Below are 26,210 nucleotides of genomic sequence, written 5' to 3'. Positions count from 1 at the left end.
AAATTCCTGTTTAAAATGTTCTCTTACTGCCCTGGGTGGGTTGCTCTGTCGGTAGAGCACCCCAATATGCCAAGGTTTCAGGTTTGATCCCCAGTCAGGGCACATACAAGAATCAACCAATGAATGCATAAATAAATGGAACAACAAATCTGTGGGGGTTTTTCCCTCTCTCTCTTTCTTCTCTCTCCTGTCCTCTCACTATAAAATCGACCAGTCAATAAAATAAAATTTCATCTTACTTTTGACTTGACATGTGCAATTATGTGTGTGTGTGTGTGTGTGTGTGTGTGTAAATGTTTTTTGTAGGGGTGATAAGAGGAGCTGGCTGGGCAAATTGAGGAAGAGGGTTCCAGGAAAAGAGAACAGGCAGTACACAGGCCCGATAAGATTGAGCTTGGCATGTTCAAAGAACAGAAAGAAGGCCCGTTTGGCTGGTGTAAAGTGAATGAGAAGATGAATGTGAGAGCATTCGTTTATTCATTCATCAAATAATGTAAGAGTTGTGCCAAAGGCTGAGAAGTCAGAGGACAGCCAATTATTGGGAAATTTGACAGAGAAAGAAAGGAGGGAAAAAATGTATGTTTTAAAAGGAGTAGGCAAAAAGAAAAAAAAACGGTGGGGGCGGGGCGAGTAAGCAAGTCCTGCAGGTTCAATTCACACACACACACACACACACACACACACACACACACACACTAGAAGTAAGGAAAGATTGAAGATGAGGGAGAAAGACTGCAGAATCAAGGTCCTAGAGAAAACGGAAGAGCACAGAATAATGGATATAGGTGGGATGAAACACTCTAGAAAGGATATGAGAAACCTAGAAATAAAAGAGTCATACAGGAAAATTTTTTAAATGGAGAGAAGCAAAATGAAGGCATTCTCCCATCCTTTCAATGAAATTGAGGAATGGTCAAATATAAGAGTAGGTTAGTCGGCCTGGAGAATTATTTATGAGAGATTTTAAAAGCTCTTTTTTCTTCTTAAAATATAATCTAATGAAGAAACTTAAATCCTCTGATGCACCCCTGACACTGTTCTCTGTTCTCTCCCATAAAGCAGCCCAGGCATTCTAAAGCCCACAGCTGTCCCGGGGCCCTCCCACCACAGACAGGGAGTCCCACATCGGGCACAGCCACCCACAGAGCAAGCTGCCAGCCAACGTGTCACAGGGTCTTGGAAATTCACAGAGAAGATATGCAAAGCAGGTTGTTCTCTACATTTCCAAAATCAGTTATGATACAGAAATATAACTTAAACATGTCAAGAAAGATTAATGCAAATACTTTGAGGAACTATTATAGTCAATATTATTTCTTGCTGTACCTTTAAAGGGCTTAAGGACAACACCATTTTTTTATATTACAGAGGACATTGTGAACAGTAAGAAGATTTATGCTTCACTGCCCAGTTTTCCTAGGGCTGAGTTCTAAGTTTCCTTGGCATAAAAAGGTAGGAGTACATTGATATTATAAATCAGTCTAGATTATCAATTTTTTTTTTAATTTGAAGAATGGTCACATTGTTTACTAATAATGCCAGTGGAAACTGCCATAGAGGCACGGTGGGTGGTGCAGGCTGGTCAGATAATGACATAAAAATATACAGAGACATACTGTAGATAAGATCACCAATTTAGGCCCTCAACTCTCTAGATCACTAGAGATTATAATGTGATACATAGTTTATATAACAAACTTTTTATTTTAATGTATCACTATCTAATGACAATATTATTCTCTTTAAGATTTTGTAATGAGTTGAATGCAAGATGACTAGATGATGAAACTTTTCAAACTCTATATTCTTTTCAATAGTTGAGCATACTAATGTTGCAGAGCTTGCAAATGTCCTTGAGATAGACTTTCCCTTGTTAATAAATGTATGCCTATGTATTGCTAATTGGGCTTTGCCAATAAGAAGATGGGGCCCTGCCCTGGCTGAGTGGCTCAGTTGGTTGGAGCGTGGTCCCGTACACCAAAAGGTTGCGGGTTCAATCCCCAATTGGGGCACACGTACAGGAGGCAACCGATCTCTCTCTCTCTCTCTCTCTCTCTCTCTCTCTCTCTCTCTCTCTTTTTCTCTCTCTCATCAATAAAAACATATCCTCAAGTGAGAAAGAAGAAGAAAAAGAAGGAGGAGGAGGAGGAGGAGGAGGAGGAGGAGGAGGAGGAGGAGAAAAGACAGGGCCCTGCCTGGGTAGCTCAGTTGGTTAGAGGGTCGTCTTGATATACCAAAGCTGTGGGTTTGCTCTCCTGGTGAGGGCACATACAGGAAACAACCAATGAGTGCATAAATAGGTGGAACAACAAATCAATGTTTCTCTCTCTTTCTCTCTCTCTCTCTCCCTCTCCCCCTTTCCCCTGCCTCTAAAAAAATAAATAAAAATAAAAATATTTTAAAAGGAGAGACAGTAACAATGTAGATCAACTTCATTCACAATGATAGAATGTTTAATCTGTAAACAGATTTAAACGTACTTTGGATCCACAAAAGATACTCTTATCACAGGAAGGAAAGGAAAGCAGGAGACCTGAACAAAAAGCTTTGTCAGCTCTGATACTGATAAAAATAGTCAAGATCCAGCTGACACAGCCAGTATAAGCAGTTTGAGTCTGTCTATAGGATACACAAAGCTTATTGATTTCCTATTTGATTCAACTCTTAACTTTTTAATGATGGAAAATATTTCACCAAAAGTTGGCAAATTCTCATGTAAGTCTCTGGGACAGCTTCCTTACAAAACTAGAAAAAGTTCAAAATACTGGTGAAGAAGTGCAGAGATATCTTGACCAGGCACTTACTGAGAAATACAATACTGTCTTTCTGGATTAATAATGATATAGTCACACAACTGCATAGCAAGAACAATCCAATTATGATTTCCCTCTGAATTTCTGACACTGTGGAAGCCTTCTTGATCTGGACCCTGCGACTTATAGCAGAGTTCTAAACAAAAATTATATGTTGCTTGTTTCCATGGCTCCTCTCCCTAATGAATTCAGCCCATCAGCAATAGTACTCCCCAGAATATTAGACCAGTTATCCAGAAGTCACTACCCAGAAATCAGCTCCTCGTTTATTGTACTGTCCAAAACTACAAAACTTCATCAGATATATTTCAGGGTTATTATTGAGCGTTAATGTTTTTGGAGTCATAATCCTGAAGTAATTCCTACTTTAGATTAGCTCAGGTATTGAATGATGGGATGAGAAAAACCTTTTCCATTTGATAAAACAGAGCTACAAATAGAGTTTGCTTGTGTCAATATTGATGTTCATAAGCATTACAAATATCAAAGAACGTCCAGCTGGAGTGGCTCAGCAGTTGAGCATGGATCTATGAACCACGAGGTCACGGTTCAATACCCAGTCAGGGCACCTGCCTGAGTTGCAGGCTCAATCCCCAGTAAGGGGCCTGCAGGAGGCAGCCAATTGATCATTCTCATCATTGATGTTTCTATCTCTCTCTCTCCCCCTGCCTTCCTCTCTGAAATCAATAACAACATATTTTTAAAAACAAAAATACAAATATCAAGGAACAAAGTGGGCTTGTAGGGGTTTTTATAAATATGTCCCCATGTCTACGCTTCTGGTCAACATGCAAAATGAAAACTTGGTGGCACTTCTGGTGAGAAAGGAGAACCTTATTTAACTTCTAGGTCAGAGCAAACGAAAGTACAGAATCGTCAGAAATAGTCATTGAGGAAGCAACTGAGAAGTCAACAATAAGACAGAACTCTGATGTTGCCACAACAGAAGCTAACTGGTTTCCTCTGAGCTGTTTCTCATTTAATTCAGAGTTGTTTAGTTGTTCAGCTCTGAATTAAATGAGAAAACTTGTAAGAAAACTGCTACACACAACCTTTGAAGAAAAGCCCTCAAAAACTGACATTTCAGTAGAAAACTCTCTCTACATGACCTTGACTTTGTTCCCTCATGTAGGAAGGTGCGCCTACACTGGACATTCACAGGGAGGCCAGCCTTTTCAAGTTTGCTTTACTGTCTGATGCTGGTCTAGCTTTTGCACTTGAGTGCAAGACCATCAGGGGATGGGAGACCCCACAGTGCCAGGAATAATTTTTTTTAACTTGACTTCTCCGTTTCCACTTTGCCTCTGCTTCTACCAAGGCCATGTGCTCAAGTGTTTTTTCTTTCCTATGTGAATGAAAAAAGGGCTATGTAATAAACCTGACAACGGAGCGGGGGCAGGGGGTATAATATGGCAGGTCTGACAAGCTCAGTGACCAAAAGTAACCACACAGGTTGGTCTGATCACAAATTCCTAACTGGGCAGGTCACAGCAGGTAATGTCCCAGGCCTGTAGCAAGGGTTAACATTTACCTTAAAAGTGAGCCATGACCATGCTTTTTATTCAGTTAGGATAACATACCATCGAAATGTCAGAGTAATTTTCTTTTCCAGATCCCCTCAAAGGCACAACCACAGGCACCAGAACATAAAACCACCAGAGCAGGAGACCACAGAACCCCTCGTGGTTATCTTGTTCCCGCATACCATCTCTGTGGGCTGTAAATGTTAATTATTAACTCTCCTGTACCCACCAAAGTAAAATAAGTATGTTTCTGTTTTGCTTTTTAACCAATCCTAGAGATTTTTCTGCTTTACTTTCTCCCACCTCCTTAACCTATCACTAGATTTCATGTATCTTCCTTTTCTCCTGATCCTAACTGAATAAAAGGAACTACAAAACTGCCATTCTCCAGAGCATTTTTTCAATCCGTTGAGAGCTTGCTTCCAGGCACCTCCTATAAAACTTAGTTCAAATAAACACCTATAAAACTTTTCTATAGGTTTCAACGTTCTTTCCTGGACACTTGCTGTAATTATCCATCCCCATTCCAGCTAGGCAGGGGAGGGCAGTTGGGGGTGATCAGGCCAGAAGGGGAGACAGTTAGGGGCAATGGGGCCTGCAGGGGAGCAGTTAGGAGTTGATCAGGCTGGCAGGGGAGTGGTTAGGGGATGATCAGGCTGGCAAGCAGAGGTGGTTATGGGCAATCAGGCAGGAAGGCAGGTGAGCAGTTGGGAGCCAGCAGTCCTGGATTGTGAGAGGGATGTCCCAGATTGGAGAGGGTGCAGGCTGGGCTGAGGGACACCCCACACACACCCTGTGCACGAATTTCGCGCACCGGGCCTCTAGTTACTAGTCTAATAGGTTAATATTGGCCCTTGGAGGGCTGTGATACTGAAAATACAGGAAATAGCTTCCAGGTCTGAGGAGCTTTGAGTGTAGTCAGGGAGACAGCTTCCCCTTACAGAAGCGGTCCCGGAAGCAGGTAAGACGACAACAGTGGAAGGTAGGGACGGAGGGTACACAAAAGTAGGGACACAGAGTCCAAGGGCGAACAAAAACCTAACGCGGGGGGCGCCGGTCCACGTGCGTCCCGCTTGGTGCCCCGCCCCACCCGGAAGCCTCCCGGGGCCCGCCGGGCGGGAGAAGGCCGGAAGTCCAGCTGTTCCCAACGGCCTCGGCGGGGCCGGCCACCTGCTGCTGCGGCCCGGATTGGCTCCTTCCGCCGACGCGACGGCTTTAACCAATCACCAGCGACGCCGGTCGGGAGGCCCCGCGGGATCCCGCGCTTGCGTTCGCGCCCGAGGCAGGCGGCGGTTCGCCGAGCCCTGGGGCGCTGTTGGGGAGGGCCCTGGCAGGGAACACGGGGCAGAGGCGTGTGTGACACTGGGCAGCCTCCGCTCTCCCCTGGCGTCAGGCTTGCCGTTTACACGACGGTGGCGGACTGGGGCGAAGGGCGTGACCACGGGGGTGGGGAGGAGGGACCAGAGGGGCGGACGCGGGAGCCCGCCCGCTCGCCCGGAATGGGAGTGGTGGAGGGCGCGCGCAGCGAGGGCCCCGGCGGAAGGGCGGCGGCGAGAGCGGGTGGTATCTGGGATCGTGGGGGCCCCGCAGGCCCCGCCCCTCCCGCAGGCCCCGCCCCCAGAACTTAAGCCGCCGGGGCAGCTTCCGCACACCCCACTGCAAGCCTGGCCGACCGCGCCGTCCCACACCGTCTGCCTCCCTCTCCGCGCCCGCCGACCGCCCGCCGACCGCCAGAGCCACCCGCACTCCCGTCTCGTGTTCTCCCTGCGGCCCGGTGAGCCCGGCCCGGCCCGCCCCAGCCCTGCTCCTGCTACACATGCTCCGCGCCTGCTACCGCGCTTCCCTCTCTTTAATTTCCCTTCTCTGCTCCCAACCTATTTTGTATTTTTCCTCTCTGTCCGTCCTTTATCTCTCTTCTTTCACCCTTTTCCTATCTCGCTTTTGTTCTTTACCTCTGACGTTCAGTTAGCTGTAATTTAAACCTTCACACCCACCCCCCCTTCCTTCCCGGCTAGAATGCCAGCCCTGCCTTGGGTGGGACCTTCTGGCGCATCAGCGATGACCAGAACGAGCCCTCCCTGTCCCGGGGGCTCCAGGCCTTTGTTGGAGCTGTTTCTGCTTGGAGGGGCTTTGAGCTGCTGGGACCGGCCGCTGCTGGGCCTGATCCCAGCTCCTCTCCCCTCCTCTGGGCCCTAGTGGACTGACTCATCGAGTCTCTCTTGACGCATCATGATACCCCCTAACCCCCACCCCCACCCCAACACTCCTCTCCCCAATCTGCTGACTGGGTTGGGGGATGCTTTCCAGAGTACTGCGTGCCACCAAAACAGAAGTCTGGAAGAGAGCCGATGTGTGGTACTAAGCAGACAGGGAGGGAGAATTCCTGGGTGCATTTCCTCCCTCCATTGTGTGCGCTGAATTGGTCCCCTCTCCCCAGGCACGGATTGAGTGGGCTTTGTGCCTTGCACAGGTGCCCTTTCCTTAATAGGGTGTGGTCCTTTACGGTGAATTTCCTTCTAAATGTCCCCCTTCTTTGCCATTATTCACAGGACACATAGTATGACCTTTAGGTGTTTCGTCTCCCGGCCATTTTCTATGGAAAACCAACAGGACCGGACCATGAGAGCTACCGGCTGCTTTGAAGAATGGGACGCCTTTAGAGAAGCTTGATCTTGGAGGCCTCAGCGTGAGACCTTACAAAGCCGGGTGAGAGTCCAGTCTACGGGAGGGTCTCCTGCTGCCTCTTCGGGGTAGGGTCTGGGATGGAGGTGCCCCCACCACCCCAGTGAAGTCCCTCTTCAGAGTTCACAAAGCACTGGCACGTATGTCTCCCTGGTCTCATTCTGGCTCTTGCCAAGCCAAGGATAATGGTCCCCATTTTACAAAAGAGGAAATGGAGCCCCGGGTGGGGCAGTGATTGGCCCTGGGTGACCCTGGGAATCAACAGAACAGGAACCTATTGTTCTAACTACATATAGTTTTACTTCAGTTTTGACCGTCCCTGAGACTGAGGCTGAAACTTGTAATAAGATATATGGCTTTCAGACACTGAAACTGGTTATTTGCTGGGGACCACAAAATATGATTAATTCTTCCTAGGCCTGAGTTTTACTAACTCTTTTTAGTAGAGTCTTTAGCAGAGGTGACCTTTAACCCCATACCAATGCCCCTAAAGGAACTGACTTGTGGCAAACCCAAGGCAACATTCAAAATGGCAGCTGAGGGTTTTTTGTGTTTTTTTTAATATATTGTATTGATTTTTTACAGAGAGGAAGGGAGAGGGATAGAAAGTTAGAAACATCGATCGGCTGCCTCCTGCACACCCCCTACTGGGGGTGTGCCCACAACCAAGGTACATGCCCTTGACCAGAATCGAACCTGGGACCCTTCAGTCCGCAGCCTGACGCTCTATCCACTGAGCCAAACCGGTTAGGGCGGCAGCTGATTCTTTGTGTACTTGTCTTTGAGGTGAGCAGGGGTTGGGTCTCACAACACCCTCAGCCCAGGTCAAAGTTAGGACGTGAGACTCATGTCATCATGTCTCACATGCCCAGAGGAGGCATGCCACTTGCCTTTACTTTCTCAGAACTGTCTTATTGGCACGAGAGAATTTGGCTGTTGGACTCCGTTGTGAGAGGCCCTGCTGGTGCCTGGGACTGAGGAAACCACAAGAAAGAAATGAGCTGGGCACAGGACAAAGCAAATAGCTTCAGCTTTGGAGCCTGTAGACAGAGCTGTCTTACTAAGTTCCCTCCTCATCTGTCATATGGAAGTAAGGGTGGCCACCTCGCAGGGCTGCTCTGAGGCGCTGGGGTGGAGCACCTCCTGGGGGGTGAGGGTAGCAGAGCAGGGAAGCTAGGGAGTCTGGAGCATAACCCACCCATTGCGCCATTTGAGCGCCCATCTTAACGGCCTCCAGTGGGCCTGGCTCCAGGGAAGGGAAATTAGCCCCGCCCTATAGGAGCTCCTGATGCAATTGAGTGGTGAGGCTCCGGATTTCCCTGTTTGCCCCTGCCACCTGGGCGATGGAGCCCGGGAGGAAGCAGCTTGTGGGCTGTTTGTTTCCATGGGTCACTGTTCACAGCTGACTCCCATCAGATCCTCCCTTGGCTGGTCAGCTCCTTCCTCCTGGCCCAGCAACAGGGGCAGCCAATCAGACTGGGTTCAGAGCAGCTCCTCCAATGAAATGAGAAGTGAGCTCAGGGGAGAGAGAAGCAGGTTGTCCTCCCCCACTGGGTGCTGGGCTCACTTCCTCCCTTCTGCAGCGGGGGAGGGAAGGGTGTTGTTCCAACTCTAGGAACAACATGTAGCTTTTGGTTTCCTGTGTCACTATCTCCGACTTGCCTCTCCCCACCCCCGTCTCTCTTGTGGTGATGCGGGTCCCCCTATGGTGGAGGAGAAGATACTGGCCTAAGAGGGAGTCGGTTTTCCCTGAATCACACAGTAGGTCAGGGGAAGAAAGCTGAGCACCTAGGCACTACTCTCAGCCCCGAGAATTGCCTAGGATCCTTCAAGGTCCAGCTAAGTGTTACCTTGCCTAAGTCTTCTGATTACCCACTCTTCCTTGCCTCTCTCCTAATGGAGTTAGTTGTTACCTCCTCTGCAGTTTGACCGTATGCCCTGCAAGTCCCAGTGCAGCTTGAATCACCAGCCTGCTCCCTGTGCCAGGCAGTAAGCCCCCTTAGGGGTAGGTACTGTCTCCTGCATCTCCGTGAACCAGGGCCTACTCTTTCTTGTTGAAAGGATGATTCAGGAGAGCCCATGCTGTGCAAGGGCTGGGGAAAAGAATGAGACTGATGGATGGGAAGGAACTGAATACCCGTTCCTTTTCTTACAGACTTAGACAATTCCAGAACCTTAGGAGTCGCGCTTGCTTAAGAAACCCCGGTGGAAGCCTTCAGGTTTATGCCTGTCAGGTCTTGGTCTGGCTGAAACCTTTTCCTCACTTCTGCCCTCCAGACAAATCCGCAGAAGCAGGAATGTGGGCTTCATGAGTGAAATCTCTGGGCCCAGCAGACGGAGGTCTGGGCCAGGGCCTATTTGAGGCAACACTAGGATATCTGCGATCCCGACTTCCCCTGTAGTGAAAGCTCTTCACAAAATGTGGACGCCTTGGGCAGGAATTCCCCTCTTTGAGTACCTCCAGAGCTCACTATTTTCCCTCAGGGTTACTCTGGTCCTTGCTGAGGGAGGTGTTGCTGTCAGAGAGGGTAGGGGTGGGGGTGGTGAGCAGGGAAACTGATGGGGCTTCTCTCTCCTTGGCTTAGATTCCGGCAGAGTTCCTCTATCTCGTCTTGTCGCTGGTTGAAGGTGCCCCCTTCTCCAACGTTTCTTCATCTCCTGGAAGACGGCAGAAAATCGGCATCATGGTTGGGTTTAAGGCCACAGATGTGCCCCCTACTGCCACTGTGAAGTTCCTGGGGGCTGGCACAGCTGCCTGCATTGCCGATCTCATCACCTTTCCCCTGGATACTGCTAAAGTCCGGCTGCAGGTGAGGGGGTGAAGCCTAGGAATCCTGATGGCATCTAGTCTGTTCCCTCCCAAGACGCAGACTCCTCAAGAGCCAGTGGGTTGTTTGGGACTGGAAACGTTGGAGCATGGGTATGCCAACCTGTCTATTCCTATACCTGTCTTGGCCGTGCAGATCCAAGGAGAAAAGCAGGGGGCAGTGCGAGCTGCAGCCAGTGTCCAGTACCGCGGCGTGCTGGGCACCATCCTGACCATGGCGCGCACCGAGGGTCCCCGCAGCCTCTACAATGGGCTGGTCGCCGGCCTGCAGCGCCAGATGAGCTTTGCATCTGTCCGCATCGGCCTCTATGACTCTGTCAAGCAGTTCTACACCAAGGGCTCTGAGCGTAAGTGTGGAGCGGGGCTGTAGGCTCCTTAGCCTTTTCTTCTCAGTAGTGATTGATCCTAGTTCATGTCGCTGCCCAGCTCCTTTAGGGCCCTGATTCTCGTAATGATTTCTGAGCTTTTGGGCTGTGCCAGCTCTGAGCAGGGCGTCCTCCCATGATAATCCTCACAACCACTCTGAGAGTAGGTGGTGTCCCGTGTTACAGATAAAGAGACAGGCTTGCTGGGGGTAGCATGGGAGGAAGGACTTAGCCAAGCGCACACAGAGGGAAGCAAAAAAACACACCCAGGACTTTAGCTTCCAAAGGCCAGCACTCCTGTTTCTTCTCAGCATGTCATGTCCACCCTCTGCTTCACACATTTGGAAAGTGAGGACCCAGACTAAAGGTTGACTTTTCCTAAGATCACTGGCAGGGAGAAGTAGATCAAGTCTTATGTGTCCCAATCCTTGGAAAAGCCACTTCTCTCTGAACCTAGGTTTTCTCGTTTGTCAAATGGAAATGACTGGTTTCTGAGGGCTGTTGAGCAGGTTAAGTGAAGTGAATAAAAATATTTTATGAAAGAAAGCACTAAAGTCTCGTTTTGTCCTACTCCCTGCTGTGTCCCAGTGCCTAGCAAGTGGTAGACAAAGTAATACTTGGTTTGATGTGAGGACTTCTTAGAGGAAGAGCTGGTCTGGATCCTATTCCCAAAAGGCAAGAAACAGTGTATTTGGTGAGGAGAGGCAGAAAATGAGTGCAAGCCCAGCTGGACACTGTCCTTGGTTCTTCCACAGATGCCGGCATCGGGAGCCGCCTCCTGGCAGGCAGCACCACGGGTGCCCTGGCTGTGGCTGTGGCCCAGCCCACGGATGTGGTAAAGGTCCGGTTCCAGGCTCAGGCCCGGGCTGGAGGTGGCCAGAGATACCAAAGTACTGTTGATGCCTACAAGACCATTGCCCGAGAGGAAGGGTTCCGGGGACTCTGGAAAGGTGTGTGCCAGATGTTTCTTCTTTCCCTTTTTTTCTTCTTCCTTCTCCCCTATTCCCTGGTCTCACACGGACACTCCTTCCTTCTGTAGGGACCTCTCCCAATATTGCCCGTAATGCAATTGTGAACTGTACTGAATTGGTGACCTACGACCTAATCAAGGATGCCCTCCTGAAGGCCAACCTCATGACAGGTGAGTCAGGGTAAATGATGCTGGGTCTCACCCTTCCCCCAGCTCAGGATCAGATGTGGTAATCTGGCTGCCCGAAAGCCACATCTTTTCATCCTCTTTCCTCTTGGCTTATAGAATGAGTTCCTCTCACCAGCATATTGAAGCCAAGTGGAATGAAGTTCCCACTTTGCACATTGAGGCTTTGAGGCAAGGCGGGCATAGTGACTTTAGGTTCTCAGGAGAGGTCCCAGTTGGAGTCTCTGTCTCTCTAAAACCACAAGACCCCAGCTACTTAAATAACCTCTCCTGGGATGATGGGGTGAGGAGTCCTGACCCCCTTGCCTGTTCCTCCTCCTCGACAGATGACCTTCCTTGCCACTTCACTTCTGCCTTCGGGGCAGGTTTCTGCACCACCATCATTGCCTCCCCTGTCGACGTAGTCAAGACGAGATACATGAACTCTGCCCTTGGCCAGTACAGCAGCGCTGGCCACTGTGCCCTCACCATGCTCCAGAAGGAGGGTCCCCGAGCCTTCTACAAAGGGTGAGCCTGCGATCCACCCCACCCCACCTGGAACTGAGTGGCAACCAGGATCAAACTTTCTGATCATGGTCCTGGTATTTCATGGGCATTCTCTCATGCTCATAACTCCTTCCTCTCAGAGTTGCTGCCTGCTTTATGGGTGTTTAAATGGAGACTCAGGGCATTCTTGCTCACAGTCACACAGCTGTGAGGCTTTGGTCCCTGGGCCCTCCCAGCCTCCTTTGGGACAAAGCACTGGGTTGGATTGGATGCCAGGGCCCAGTGGGGTGAGCAGGAGGTGGAGGTGCCCCTATGACCTGTTTTCTCTCCTCTAGGTTCATGCCCTCCTTCCTCCGTTTGGGTTCCTGGAACGTGGTGATGTTCGTCACCTATGAGCAGCTGAAACGGGCCCTCATGGCAGCCTGCACTTCCCGGGAGGCTCCCTTTTGAGCCTCTCCTGTTGCCAACCTGACCACCTCTGGCTTGGCTTCAGCTCCAGCCAGGCCCTCCTTTCCTCTTCCCCCCCTTCCCTTCCCTCACTCCCCACCCTTTCCTTCTCCCTTCCCTCACCCTTCTCCTTTCCCTCCCCTCCCTCCCCACCCCTTCCTTCTCCCGTTTCTACCATCTCCCTGCCCTCTCCCCACATTTTTACCTCTCCTCCCTTATACCCCCATTGCCTCTCAGTCCTGGTGGAGTTGACCCCAGTTGACACTGTGGAGGCCTGTCACCAACCAGGATCCCAAGCCCCTCAGTCCCTTGAAAAGTTCAGCCCATCTCTTTATCTTGTTCCCAAGCGAAGCCAGCATGTCACCCATAAAACAAGCTCACTCTTGGTGTCTCCTCCCTCTCTTATAGCTGTTAGCAGAGATCTTAGTTTGATGGGCCCTTTTGGCACCTGGTGGCAGTGGGGAAGCCACCCTCACTTGGGAAGGGGCGGTGTAACCACTTTCCACCTCCAGTGTCCAATCTGGGGCCCATGGACGTCATCTAGTCTGTTCCTCTTTCCAGAACAGGCCTGGTGCTGAGGTGGCTTTGCTGTCACCAGGCTCCCTGAGCGTTCCCTCACCCAGTGCTTGGTACTCCAGCATTTGCCTTTCTAGCCCCTCAGCTGGCCCCAGGCCTGCTGATCTGCACAATGAGTGTTCCTGTCTGCTCTCCATCTCCTGTGCTTCTTGGGAGATTGAGAGGAACTTGGGAGTCAGATGCTGTGGGCTTATTTTATTCCATTTTATAAACGGGAAACCGACTTCCCCGAAGTCCCAGACCTCGTGAGGGCAAGTTGGGCTGCCTCCCACCCTCCAGATTGCCATCCTTGGGAGACTATTGCTGCACCGGGAGGGCAGGCTGCAGGGCAGACCTCTGGCCTCAGCCTGAGGGTCCTTTACACTTGGAGTCTCACCCTCTCCCTGGGCTGCATTGGGATTGACACATTTCTGTCCCTCTTCCGACCACCTGTCCTCAGGCAGGAAAGCAGGTGGGCAGGGCTACTTTCGTTTCAAGGGGTCAGGGACTCTTGTGAGGTCCTAAAATCTCAAACATCTCACGCAGGGCTGAGCCCTTAAAATCAAGCCCACCAGACCCATCATAGATGTCTGAGGAATCTGAGGGCTGAGAGGTCATGCAGGGAAGGACACAGGACCTCAGCAGCCGATCTTGGACTCCTCCCTCCCCGGGGACTTTCCCACAGAGACCCTTGCTGGGGTCCTGCAGGAATCCTGTTGGGTAGCTGTGGAGCCAGGTTGAGCGAACATGACCCTCCTCGCAGCCTAAAACAGCTGATGCTACTGCTCCTCCATTGGTCAGAGCTGGAGGCGAGGCTTTCAGCACCTGGGCAAGTGGTTCAGGATATTAAACAGGTTCCTGGAGAAGGAAAAAGGGCCCAGCTTCTGACAAATTAAGCCAAGGTCTCAGTCCCCAAGAGGGACACAGCGGGGTGCCATGGGTTGATTCGGAGTGAAGCTCGGCAATTCAGGCAGGCAGTGTAATTGGAGGCACCTTGTCACTGTTCTACACCAGAGGACCTGAGGGGCAATTTGTCACCTTGGCATGTCGGCTGGTTGGTTTTGGCAGGTTTGTGTCCCAGACATGGACAGGAGTGCACCAGGTTTCACCATGGTTCCGGATCTGATCCAGGGGCAATGAGCTGGGAAAGGGGTAGGAACCACTGGACAGGGTACCACCAGTAGGCCTCTAACTGGTCCTTATCCTTAATGCCTATAAAATGGGTGTGTGGTGAGCCCTGCTTTGCCCAGCTCACAAGGTCTCACCCTGGGGAAGAGGTTAGCAGGCTTTCCATGTGGCCTGGCAGAGACCTGGAGTGCTGGGATGTCCCAGTGCAGGCCCACGTGTCCTTCCCTGGTTACTGTTCTCAGAACAGGGCTGTTACCACCCCTCAATCACCCAGGTTGTTACTCAGAGAACATAGTTGGCCTCACTCATCTGGTTTGCACAAGGACTGCAAGATAGGGGTTGTAGTCTGTATGACAGATTTCAGAGAAGGGGAAGGGATTTACCTAAGGTCTCAACTGGTAAGCAGCACATCTGAGGTATATCTGACTCCAAAGCCATGATTATGTGAGATGCTCCCTAGACCCTGGGATCTGATAGGTTAAAAATGGCTGACTAGTGCTACTGAGTCCCCATTGAAGGAAGAGCCTTAAGCTAATGATGCTTTGAATGGTGGAATCCAATGTGGGAGCCCTTTCTGGCACCTCTGAAGTCTTCACAAAAGTGGCCTCTTACTCTGTCATAAAATTGGACCTATCCTAACCCAAACCTGGACTCAGGCGAGTCTTGGCACAGAAGAGGTGCCCGCCTCACTGTCACTGACTGATGAAAGGCAGATGGGGAGGCAGGGGTGGTCTGCACAGGCTCAGCTGGATCTGGAGGCTGGCACTCCTGCAGGCCACTTGGACAGCAGTGCTGGTCCTGAAATCAGCAAGTTCACCAAGCACTTTCACACGATGACTTGGTCCTCACAAATAGCTTGAGGAAGGGTCAGTGGCTGGGCTGGGAACAGAACCCAGGTCTCCAAGGCGACTGCCTAGAGGCAGCCCAGGACCCACTCAGCTCAGGCCAGGGAGTTGAGTCCGGCAGGATAGGAAACAGCCATTTCCATTGCTTGTGTCCTTTATGCTGCCTCTAAGCAGGGTGAGTCTGAGAAGTGGCCTTTGAGGTTCTGATGGCAGCTGTCCACTGAGCCCCACAAGTGTTTCCTTGTATTTAAGTTTTCCCGAGTACAAAGTGACCTTATCACACTAGAGACTTGAGCCCTTTTCAAAGACCACGTGTCCTGAGAAATCAGCAGAGCTGGGGACCCTCCTGCTACACAGCACTGCCCCAGGCTCTCAAGGTGGGAGCATAAAGGCTCTGAACCTTCAGGGACCCAGCCACACCCACAAAGTCAGGGCAGGGACCCAAGAGGGGCTATAGGAAGTTTCTCCCTCCAACACACACTCCTGGGTGTAGTAGCTAGAAGATAGCAAATAAATCTTTATTTGTCAGCCCATCCTTATGTCACACCTGTGCCGTGGGCTGGCTTCCCTGAGCACCCTGAGGCTGTGGGAAATAGAAGTGGAGTAAGGCCCTCCCCCCGACCCCCCGCAAGCCTCCGCTGACCCCTGCTGCAGCCCCCAGCCCACCAGTTACGTCAGCAATGCCTGGCGCAGCATCTGCTTCTTCTGGGGGGTGAGGCGGGTGGGGAACTGGATTTCAAAGAAGATGAAGAGGTCCCCCTTCTTGGTGGGGTCCTCAGGCAATGGCATCCCCTCGCCTGGCACCTTCTTGCAGTACTTAGGACTGAGTGGAGATGAAAGAAGAGAGTTGAGAGGGCACCCCAGAGCAGCACCTGGACAGAGCCCATCCCCCCCTGCTCACATCACCTCAGGCATGGGGCAGTCCTACAGCTTCCACCATGGGCAGTAGCTTTCTTCAGCCAGAACTGGGTGGGAGGAGAGGAGGCTGGCTCGTTCCAGATAGTTTGCTCCCTGAGAACCCATTCACACTGAGTCTCTGGGAGCATTTCGGGAATCTCATTTTAGAGATGGGAAACAAGGCAAGGAAGGAAGGAAAGAGTAGACCCTGGCTCGGTGGGGAGTGCTGGGCTGCTGAGCAAAGCTTCCCATGCAGAGGGCCCTCCTCGGAAAGGGCTCATTGGGATTAACTCAGAACTCTGCTGAGAGCTTTTGGAGGATGGAAGATGAAGGCAACAAGGATTGCCTAACACTGTGGGCCCCTAGCCTCTAAAGGGGCTTTGTGAAAGTGAGAAAAAGGCACCCCGTTGGCCCGGAGAGGCAGAGTGGAGACTGGATTTTAGTGCTCTCTCGCCCTCTTGTGCTTAGTGCAACCTTAACAACTGTACTAGGCCAACCTGTCTGATGCTACCCTCCAAGGCCCAAGCCAGCCCTGCCGCCTGTGGAGGCCCAAGCAGATGGACTCACTGGATGATGTCATTGATGGGGATGTTGAGTAGCCGATCATCTAGGGTCTTCACCTCCACGGTGCAACAGGTCAGAGCCTAGGGGACATTAGGGCCAAAGGCAGAAGTAGGGAAGTTCCCCATGGCCATTCTGTTTAGAAGGCACTTTATAATCCTCTTTAGTACCAGGCCCCAAGCTGGGCCTCAAGGACATAAAGGGATATCAGTCTGGTAGGCAAGACTGATGTTGCTATGTTATGATAGAGGGAAGTAGAGGGGTCGGTGGGAGCCAAGGAGAGCCCGCCCCCTGCTCTCCCCACCCCAAACCATTTTGGAGTGAACAAAAGGGTTACACTGTGCTGGTAGCAGTTGATGAGGGCTTTAAAGGGTGAGGAGGAGCTTACCAGTTAGAGAAGGTGGGTAGATAGCATTCCAGGCAGAGGGGCCAGAAAAAAACAAGAGAATGAAGGTGTGAAAATGTACCAAATGGGCAGGAGCTCTAAGTGGCACGGTGGCTGGAGGGCAGGGGATGAGATCAGCAGAGGCCAGATTGTAGAGGGCCTCGAATGCCTTGCAAAGATGCTTAGACAGGAGTGTGGCATGATCAGATGAGGAAAGACTGCCGTGGGCAAGAGCCTGGAGGAGATGAGCAGGGAGGCAGGAAGGCCCAGATGGTGGGGTTGAACAGAAGTGGACCAAGTGGAGAGGGACTTGGAGGACTTAGTGACTGACTGCAGGTGGGTGGGGGAGGAGAAGCAAAGTCTAGCCTGGTGCTGTTTCTTGCTTGGGTTGTAAGGGTGTGGAGGGGACACTCATGCTCAGGAGTGAACCTGGCCATAAAGATTCCGTGTGGCACTCACCACATTCTGAAGGCCTGCTTGCCTCGGACCCTCCCATAGGGCGGGAAGAGCTCACTCTGATCCACCCACCCCCTACTTTTCCACTTTAGCCACTCACCTTGCCCAAGGGGATGGAGTTCACAAAAATGAGGTTGTCATTCTCCCTGCGGAAGCGAGGGTGTAGCTTCTCCTTCACGATGAAGATGATGTCTGCTGGGATGATGTTGGGGCCCTGGGCAGAGGGGGCCAAGATGGACAGGACTAATTGGCCAAGTTATTGCCTCGACTGGTCTCCAGGTCTTCATCAAAACAATGAAATTAGGCCATTGTTCTTTTAAAATTTTTAACTTTTATTTTTGTTAATCCTCACCTGAGGATATTTTCCCATTGATTTTTAGAGTGGAAGGGAGGGGGAGAGACACAGAGAGAGAAACATCGATATGAGAAAAACACATTGATTTTGGTTGCCTCCCGCACATGCCCTGACCAGGGCCGAGGATCGAACCTTCAACCGAGGTACATGCCCTTGACCTGAATCGAACCTGGGACCCTTCAGTCCCGGCTGATGTTCTATCCACTGAACCAAACCAGCTAGGACTAGACCATTCTTGATGGGCCCTCTCAGTTTGACTCCATAGCCTCTCCTCTGAGAAAATTTCACTGATGAATCTTTCTCCTCTGAGAAAATTTCCCTGATGAATTCTTTCTCCTCTACTGAGCATGCCCAAATAAATGCACTCAGCTGAAGGGAGACAGGCTTCCTTGGGCCTTGGAGGGTAGCATCAGACAGGTTGGCCTAGTACAGTTGTTAAGGTTGCACTAAGCACAAGAGGGCGAGAGAGGACTAAAATCCAGTCTCCACTCTGCCTCTCTGGGCCAATGGGGTGCCTTTTTCTAACTTTCACCAGCCTCGACTTCGCTTCTCCTCCCCCACCCACCTGAGCTGGGTGTTCTACAAAGTCTCTGTCCTGCCAAACTTCACCAAGTCACCAAAATTCTACTGAGGTCTCTTTTGTACCCTGGGACAGAGGAATCAGACCTGCCCCTACCCCCAAGAGCTCCAGTCTAGAGGGGTAAACAGGCACATAGTGAATCCTCAGCATGTTCAACAGTGACGAAGAGAACCCAAGGGCAGGAGCTCAGGGAGGTGCTGATCCAAGGGGGAAGGTTGCCCCGAGGGAACATTAGAGTTGAGTGTAGAAGAGGTTTTTTGGAAGTAAATATATTACAGGTGAGAAAGGGGGCGAGAAGTACCAGCAGAGAAGTTAATCTCTCTCAGCTCTGAAGACACCATCCACTGCCTTGGACAATAATTTTATATTTTTATTTAAATAAGTATTTAAAATTAGTAAGTGATTTCTGTGTAGTTCCTATAGTTGGATTTTACGCAGAGAAACACTGAAGAAATTCAAGCACTAGAGTTAGGACTGGGTTCTCTTTCAGCTCTTGTGCTCTTGCCTTGGGCAAGGGCCTCCCCTCTCTGGGCCCCAGTTTCCCACTCTGCAAAATGGAGAGAAGCCCTAAGCTGCCCACTCACAGAAGTGTTGTGAGGCTCTGTCCCATGGGAGGGACGTTAGGGATCATCTCACCCACTCTGCAGACTGCTCTCCCTGCCCGACCAGGCTTCACAGGGGCAGAAAAAGTATTGCCTTCTTGCCCCTTCCCCCATCTTCCCACCACCTGAGCCCAGGTAACTGATCCTGGAACTGACCTTAATCAGCTTCCTTCCCTCTCACCTGGTCACCTTCCTTCTCAAAGGTGATCCGTGTGCCTTGCCTCCAACCAGGCTTCACATCAATTGTGAGGATCTTGTCCTTGATGGTGGAGGAATACCCATCCTCGTTCAGCACCTGCAGTGGGATGGAGAGGGCAGAATTGCTCAGGGTTTCCCAAGGTGAAAGAAACGCCGAAGGATCTGTGCTGGAGCTCAGTCCTCGAGCAATGGGGAGAACCTGCCTTGAGCCATTGCCACTCCCACCCCATTCCACCAGAACAGGAACTTAGGATTCCAGGATGGCGGGCATGTTATGGGGCCAGGACCTGAGATGCCAAGCAGTCACCATGAGTGGATCAAACCACTCCAGCCCTGGCCACCAACAGATGCACAATGAACATGTGCTTAATTCCTCTCTCACACCCCAGGGGATGACACAGAGCTCAACATATCTGAACATCAGCTGAAGCATTCCGCTATTATGTCATCCATCCATTCCCCAATCACATGCCCAAATGGGTGCCAGCTGTGGAAAGCATGACCACAGTTGGCATCTACTCTGCTGGGCAAGGTTTTGAGGGGACCTTGTCCATGTGTTAGCACAGGGCTGGGCCATAGAATTGAGGGTCTTCCTCAACCAGTCCCCTCAGGGACTGTCTCCCAGCCCACCCTTAATTCCCACACTGCTCTTTCTTACTCATGGGTCATACCCCAGATGAAATCCTGAGGGTATGGTCTGGTAACATCCAGAGGGCAGAAGTCACAGTTTTAGCTCCTCCCTTTCAGAGCCCATGGGGATGTGGCTGAACTGAGAAGGGAAAGATCCTCTCCCAATGAGAAATGTTGCAGAAGGAATTCCTACACTAGGAAAGAACCAGGCTAAAACCCTCAATTGTCCCTTCCAAACTCCAGATTCTAGTATTCTGCAATCCTAGGTCTCTGCGTCTAAGATTGCATCATTCCATCAGAGACCATACCTGAGGTCTCTAGAGTCAGGGTGACTGTTAGGGTTGGGGGGGACAGTTGATGGCTCCCTGTAGGAACAAGCCAAGTACTCACCCTGCGGGAGATCTTGATTTTCTTGGTGCAGCCAAAAAATAAGTCCTCCAGGGAAAGGTAGAGGTCTCTTTGTATTGGGAGGTCCTGTTTCTTGACCCCTCGGCCCCGGAGCCCCCCAAAGTTCAAATCCACCTCTTTTCCTTCTGCATCAAAAAACTCTGCAGGAGGTGGGGACAGGAGTAAGAGGAATTGTGTCTAGAGACTTGGATTGATAGAACTTCCCCTACCCCTCCTCTTCAGTTCCAAGGAAATTCAGGTGCTGGTAACAGCTAGCATCCGATTTCCATCTTGAAGACTCAGACTTGGGCCAAGAAACTGTCCTCAATTGCAGATCCCATGATTATCATCCCTTGTCACGCCCCATTGCTTCATCCTCCACTTTGGACCCCCCCTCTTTCCCGACTTCCTTTCCCCACAACTGTGAGCCATGGACCATTATAGCCACTTAATAGTGAGGAAGCTGAGGTTTCAGAGAGATGAAGAGATTTGCCCAGGATTACACAGCTCATAAGTGGCAGCACATGGATTTGAAACAGGCCATCTGAATCCAAGTCTGTTGCTTTTTCCAGTCTTACATGGATTTTATTATAAACTCGGATTTCTTTAGCAGATCGGTGAAGGCAGTGCACAGTGTGAGGGGTGTCTGAGCTGAAGGAGCAATGGGCTGTAGTCCACTTATCATAGCAACATGGAAAAGAGGTAGATGGGGGTGGGGGGTCAAGCGGGGAAAAAGAAGACAAATGTAAAACTTTAGACAATAAATAAATAAAATAAAAGAGGTAGAGAGAGCTTTTGAAATGCAGGGAGGCTATAGTATGGCCAGGAAGAAGGGGCTGGGGGAGCCAGGCAGTGAAAATCTACTCTCTTGAGTTGCAGAACTGGAGCCAGGAAGACAGGTTTGAAGGTTAACTCCTTGCAAGGTGATTTTGAGCCTCAGAAATCAACTCTTTGTCAGTCTGTATGAGACCTGGGACCTGTGATCATCCACCCATCCATCCATGGAGTCATGTGACTAACACACACACACACCTGTGCAATGAAATCTTATGCAGCCATAGAAATGAATAAAGTAAATCTGTATGTAATGTATAATAAGACAAGTGAAAAAAAACCTGTGTGTACAATGTGGTCTCACTTGCTTAATAAAATAAAAGGTTTATGTAAAAATAAAACTATGCTCAGAAATGCATAGAAAATCTCTGGAATAATACATAAAATGCTAACTGTGAGTGGCTGCTTCTGGGAAAGGAATGGAAGGCTGTAATTTATTCTTCAATAAATTATTTCTTTACCATGATACATATATATGTAAAAGTAAAAAAAAAAAAAACTACTCAAAGAAAAGCATCTTTACAGCTATGTCCAAGGCGAGGGGATAGGTAGAACCTCTTACCACTAAAGGGGTTGTTTCCTCCGAAGAACTCGTGGAAAACCTTCTCAGCGTTGCCGTGGAAGACATAACCAGTCGCCCATGGGGTCTCAGACCCAAACTCCTGAGGAATCCCGCCCTTCAGACCCTCTTCTCCAAACTTGTCGTAGATGCTTCTCTTCACAGCTGTGGATATATGCCACTTTGAGAAGGAGGCAGTCTTGGGGGGCTAAGACAGCTAGAAGGCTGAGGAGGAGGAGGATATGGGGAAGAGCATAGGACAAAAGCATCCATATTTCTAGTGTCTACAGTCGGGCAGTCTTTGGAAGGAGACATAGAAGTTAGGGGTTTAATTCCATTGTGGTGGATCTGGGTATGCCCCCTTCCAGAGAAGAGATGGGAAAGACTAAGTTTTGCTGGGGAGGGGTGAAGATTGGGGTAGAAACAGGGAGACTAAGGGTCAGGCTAGCCTTCTGGGATTTAGTTTAATCCATCATAACTGCTATCTCATCTGTAAAGTAAACACAATCCTAGAACCTTGACATTTTAGAATCTAATAATTCTAGAGCTTCCAAATTCTAGAGTTTTGAAACCCTAAGGTCTAAAGTCCTGAAAACTCTGGGCTGGAAAAACCTTAGTGATCTGCCCTTTCTCCTGCACAGTATCCCTGATTATAGTCTCCAGGACAAGTGCTTTGGGAAACCCTTGTGGGCAATGCCCCAGGCAGGGGTGGGAAATAACTTCCTCCACTCTTCTGGTTTCCATCGGAGAAAAATGTCCTAATTACTGGCCTCTCTCTACCCTTAAAAAAAATTATATATATATTTATTATTATTTATATTTATTATTATTATATTTATATATATTTATTATTATTATTTTATTTTTTTTACTGATTTTAGAGAGGAAGGGAGAGGGAGAGATAGAAACATCAATGATGAGAGAGAATCACTGATTGGCTGCCTTCTGCATGCCCCCTACTGGGGATTGAGCCTGCAATTTAGACATTTGTCCTGACTGGGAATTGAACCATGACCTCCTGGTTCATAGACTGATGCTCAACCACTGAGCCATGCCAGCTGGGCTCTCTCTGCCCTTTTATGCTGTACTCAGGGAAATGGAGATTTAGCTACTTAGTAAATTCTGGAAGGATAATCTCGGCCTCAGCCTTGGCCTTTTTCCCTTGGCAGCAAGCATCGAGTTCTCTCCATCCCTGTAAGGGATAGTGGGGTGTGGGGGCTGTGGGGAGTCCTGCCCCACCTCTTGCTCTGATGAGACCAGGTGAGCACATCAGCTTGATCTGGGGGTTCTCCATCCTACATCCTCCACCTTAGCTTGTGTCTACTGAGAAAGGCAATTCTTCATTCTCTTCTTTCTTAGCTTATTTAGATTCTGCTTACTGTATGCTGCGGCTCCTCAGAAAGCCCAACATTCAGAAACTTAAGGAATGATCTTAATGGAGAGGTGGGGCAGAGAAGTGACTCTCCTGGAGTCACTCCTCCAGGCTCAGCCCCAGTCACTCACGGTCGCTCAGCACCTCGTAGGCCTCTGCTATTTGCTTGAATATCTCCACTGAGGCTGGCTCAATGGACTTCAATGGATGGTGCTTAAGGGCAAGTTTCCGGTACCTAGAGGAGGGAGAGTTAGAACAAGTCATAGCAGACCTGGCTCAGAGCTGGCTCTGCTTCCTATTGCCTGGTGACCTCTTAGCGCTTTGGTGTGCCCAGCTATAAATCAGGGCTGTGGTGGCCAGGGAAGCACATTGTTCAGACCCCCTTGAAGAGAACCCAGTGTAGGGAGCAGAGCTAACTGACAGCCCCCGCGGCTGCCCCTACCCTGGGTCTTTGTGCTGATCCTATACCCCCACCCAACCCCAGCTGCTCCCAGCCAATGAATCAAGATGCTGGGGATATCAGTGCTGGCTCAGCTCTGAAGGACACAGGGCTCCTCATCACACAGCCTCTGCTGCTTGAGGCCTCCTCTTCAGCCTGGCTGAGATTGTCTGCAGACCAGGCTGCAGCCTTCCTTCCCCAAACCTTCCTTCCCTCTCCCCTTCCACAGGTGTCAAACCTACACAGTCCTGCTCCCCCATCACCCCAGGTGTTTCCCCAATACATTTCTTTACACATCTAATCCTGTCTTGTCTGAACTGACACACAGGCCTCTTGGGAAGATTAGATAAAATAAGGTGTCAAAGGGCCTGGTACAGAGAGGCACTCGGCGCATGTCAGGTGCTTTCACTGTCTCCAGTTACTGCTGCCTATAATCTGAGACTGCTCCAAATTATAACTCTTACTGAGCGGGGTTTGCTGTCCTGGGACCCTCCCTCTTCATCCATGAGGGTCCTGGCTCAGCCCTTGGAGACCTTGCAGAGAATCTGCTCTGTCTGCCTTGAGAGACTTAAGATAATTGTCACGACCTCCCTGAGCCGTCTAAACCAGCCCTTCTCAATTATAGAAGTTGAAGTCAGTTATGAGGAAATTTGCAAGTCAATTCTATCAGTGAGTAAAAGTAAAGAGATTTGAGAAGAGTTCAGTTTTTCTATAAACTTGAGTGGTTTTAAAATGATCTCTGCAGTAGTATCACCTACTCTCATTCACCTACTTTCCTGAGTGGGAGACAGGGTGGAGTCACAGTACCATTGTGGCAACTTACAGTGAATGAGTGATACTGAAAAGGTTAATTGGTGATTGATTATGAATCATTGTTATATAAGTTTAAATTGGGGGGGGGTGGCAAAATCGAGGTGCGCCTATGGGAGAGAGTGTTATACATGTGACTCATCCCTTAAGAGCTGTTGCAGGGGAGAAGGGTTAAGCATTATTGTTTGAAACATACGCAGTTCTTTTATTTTTTTAAAATATATTTCTTTATTGATTTCAGAAAGGAAGGGAGAAGGAGAGAGAGATAGGAACTTCAATGATGACAGAGAATCATCAATCGTCTGCATCCCGAACACGCCCCACTGGGGAACGAGCCCGCAACCCAGGCACACGCCCTTGGCTGGAATCGAACCCAGGACCCTTCAGTCAGCAGGCCTACACTCTATCCACTGAGCCAAGCCGGCTAGGGCCAAATGCAGTTCTTTTAATCACTATATGACATGGTTTCAGATGCAAATGATTGCTAGCATATTCATGTTCATTATCTCGTATAATCCCATTTTAATACCATGACAACCCTCCTCCCTTTTTTAGGGAGAGATGGGAGAACTGAGGCTCAGAGAGGTTAAGTAATTTGCCCATGTCACACAGCTAGCAGGTAGGAGAACCTGGACTCAGACCTAAATCTTTCCAATGCTTAAGTTGGGCTCATCGTTCTGGACTCCCTCCTCATGATGTTTCCCTAGACGGGCCCTACAGGCCAATGAGCTGCTCCGAACAGTGGGTGACATGACACACTGTCCTGAGTTGTTCTTTGTTTCATGAGTTTGTGTCTTGTTTCTCCAGCCATACTGTAGACTCTCTCCACTTACATCACTTACATGCCCAGAGGACCTGGCCCACGGTAGGCACCTATAGCAGGCATGCTGTTTGAGTACTGGCATGTGACCTTGGGATAATAACGGCACCTCCCTCTCAGGGTTGTAGTGAGGATTAAGTGAAATAATGATGGAAGGTTCTCAGAACAACATCTGTACAATTCAATAAATGTAGCTAGTATCATTACCCAACCTTAATTGATTGAATTATCCTAGATTCCTCCCTTTTTTTACCCCCCAGTTATCCAATTGTCAAGTCCATTCTCTCCCCTCTCGACAGCCCACTGCCCTACTTCAAGCTTCAGCTTTTGCCTTGATTATCATTACATCCTCTGAAGGGGTCTCTCTCCTTCCAGTGTAAGCTTCCTCAGCACCCTGCACTTCCCCTTTTGTAACACTCATCACACTTGTGACTTATTCAACATCTGTGTTCACCAACAAAACTAAGCCGCATCTCCGAGTCATGCTTGTATTTCCTAACCCATTAAGTAATTGCTCAATAAATATTTGTCCAAAAGATATTTTTTTGTGTGTGTTTTTATTTTGTTTTTTTTCAGAAAAATGTGCTAACTCCTGTCCTAGACTTTTTTAGAAATAGACCATAATGCCCCTAAACTTGATGCAGTTTATTCAACACTAAAACCCCATGTGACGGCCAAAATAAAACTTGTAACATCCTTCTGGCCAGGTCACTCTTCTGTTCTCAATCCTTCAGTTCTCCATAATATTCAGAATAACATTTAAATGTCTCCTTTGTCCCCATTTAATTGTTAGGAAAACCAGGGCACCTAAGAGGGGGAGACAGGGCATGGAGGGTAAAGGATGATGGACTGGGAACCCTGACACAGCCCAAAGCCAGCCTAGAAGTGAGCAAGGAGCAAGAGAGGAAACAGGGTTTACTTTGCTTGCCCAAAGCTGTGCAGGAAAATCAATTTGAAAGAGAAGATGGGGCCGGCCCCAGCACATAACCCGGCTCCTGTCCCAACTTACGCCTTCTTGATCTGGGCATCCTCTGCATTGCGAGTGATGTGGAGGGCAGCGTAATAATCCTGGCCCATGGCTGGCTGGCTGGCTGGCAGTCCTCGATAGCCCTGACTCCAGCAGGGCTGTTAGTCTGCATTCCTTGGTTGCTCCTGGCAACCGCACAGGGGCACTCTGGGAGTTACAGTCCTTCCTGCCTAAGCAAACCACCTTCTGGGCTCTGTCTTAAGGAAGAGTGACTGAAAGGACTGAGAGAACTGGGGCTGATTCTGTGACCCTGATAAAGATCACTCAACTCAGAAACCTGAGAGTTAATAGAGTAGCAATTAGTTTTAATTTAAAAATTTTCATAACAAATGCATTTTGTTGTTTTTTAAAATAAAATTTTTAAGAAAAGTTTTAGATTTTCAGGCAAGCTGTGAAGATAGTAGAGTTCTCAAATACCCCCCACTCAGTTTCCCCCATTATTAACATCTTACAAGTTCTTTGTACATTTGT

At 49.5% G+C, this 26,210-nt stretch overlaps 2 protein-coding genes across 2 annotated transcripts; one reads left to right on the top strand and one right to left on the bottom strand.

The window, feature by feature from the left end:
- The first annotated feature begins 5,945 nt into the window (after positions 1 to 5,945).
- Positions 5,946 to 12,690, top strand: LOC307109638 (dicarboxylate carrier SLC25A8). Its single transcript, XM_079788459.1, has 8 exons — positions 5,946 to 6,110; positions 6,886 to 7,042; positions 9,604 to 9,828; positions 9,982 to 10,192; positions 10,966 to 11,160; positions 11,250 to 11,351; positions 11,693 to 11,873; positions 12,188 to 12,690. Exons 3-8 carry the CDS (start codon positions 9,703 to 9,705, stop codon positions 12,300 to 12,302), a joined length of 930 nt encoding a protein of 309 aa, XP_079644585.1. The 5' UTR covers positions 5,946 to 6,110; positions 6,886 to 7,042; positions 9,604 to 9,702; the 3' UTR covers positions 12,303 to 12,690.
- A 146-nt stretch (positions 12,691 to 12,836) lies between these two features.
- DNAJB13 (DnaJ heat shock protein family (Hsp40) member B13) lies at positions 12,837 to 25,804 on the bottom strand. The gene is made up of 8 exons (XM_079788458.1): positions 25,722 to 25,804; positions 22,775 to 22,878; positions 21,275 to 21,436; positions 19,882 to 20,039; positions 18,845 to 18,958; positions 17,227 to 17,340; positions 16,292 to 16,368; positions 12,837 to 15,650 (listed from the first exon to the last, which is right to left on the bottom strand). Exons 1-8 carry the CDS (start codon positions 25,787 to 25,789, stop codon positions 15,497 to 15,499), a joined length of 951 nt encoding a protein of 316 aa, XP_079644584.1. The 5' UTR covers positions 25,790 to 25,804; the 3' UTR covers positions 12,837 to 15,496.
- Between the last annotated feature and the right edge of the window lie 406 nt (positions 25,805 to 26,210).

The sequence above is a fragment of the Cnephaeus nilssonii genome, assembly GCF_951640355.1.
Source record: "Cnephaeus nilssonii genome assembly, chromosome: 13".
In the NCBI taxonomy this organism is placed as follows: domain Eukaryota; kingdom Metazoa; phylum Chordata; class Mammalia; order Chiroptera; family Vespertilionidae; genus Cnephaeus; species Cnephaeus nilssonii.
The sequence above is the reverse complement of the archived record's forward strand: the minus strand, read 5'-3'. Positions and strand labels throughout refer to the sequence as shown.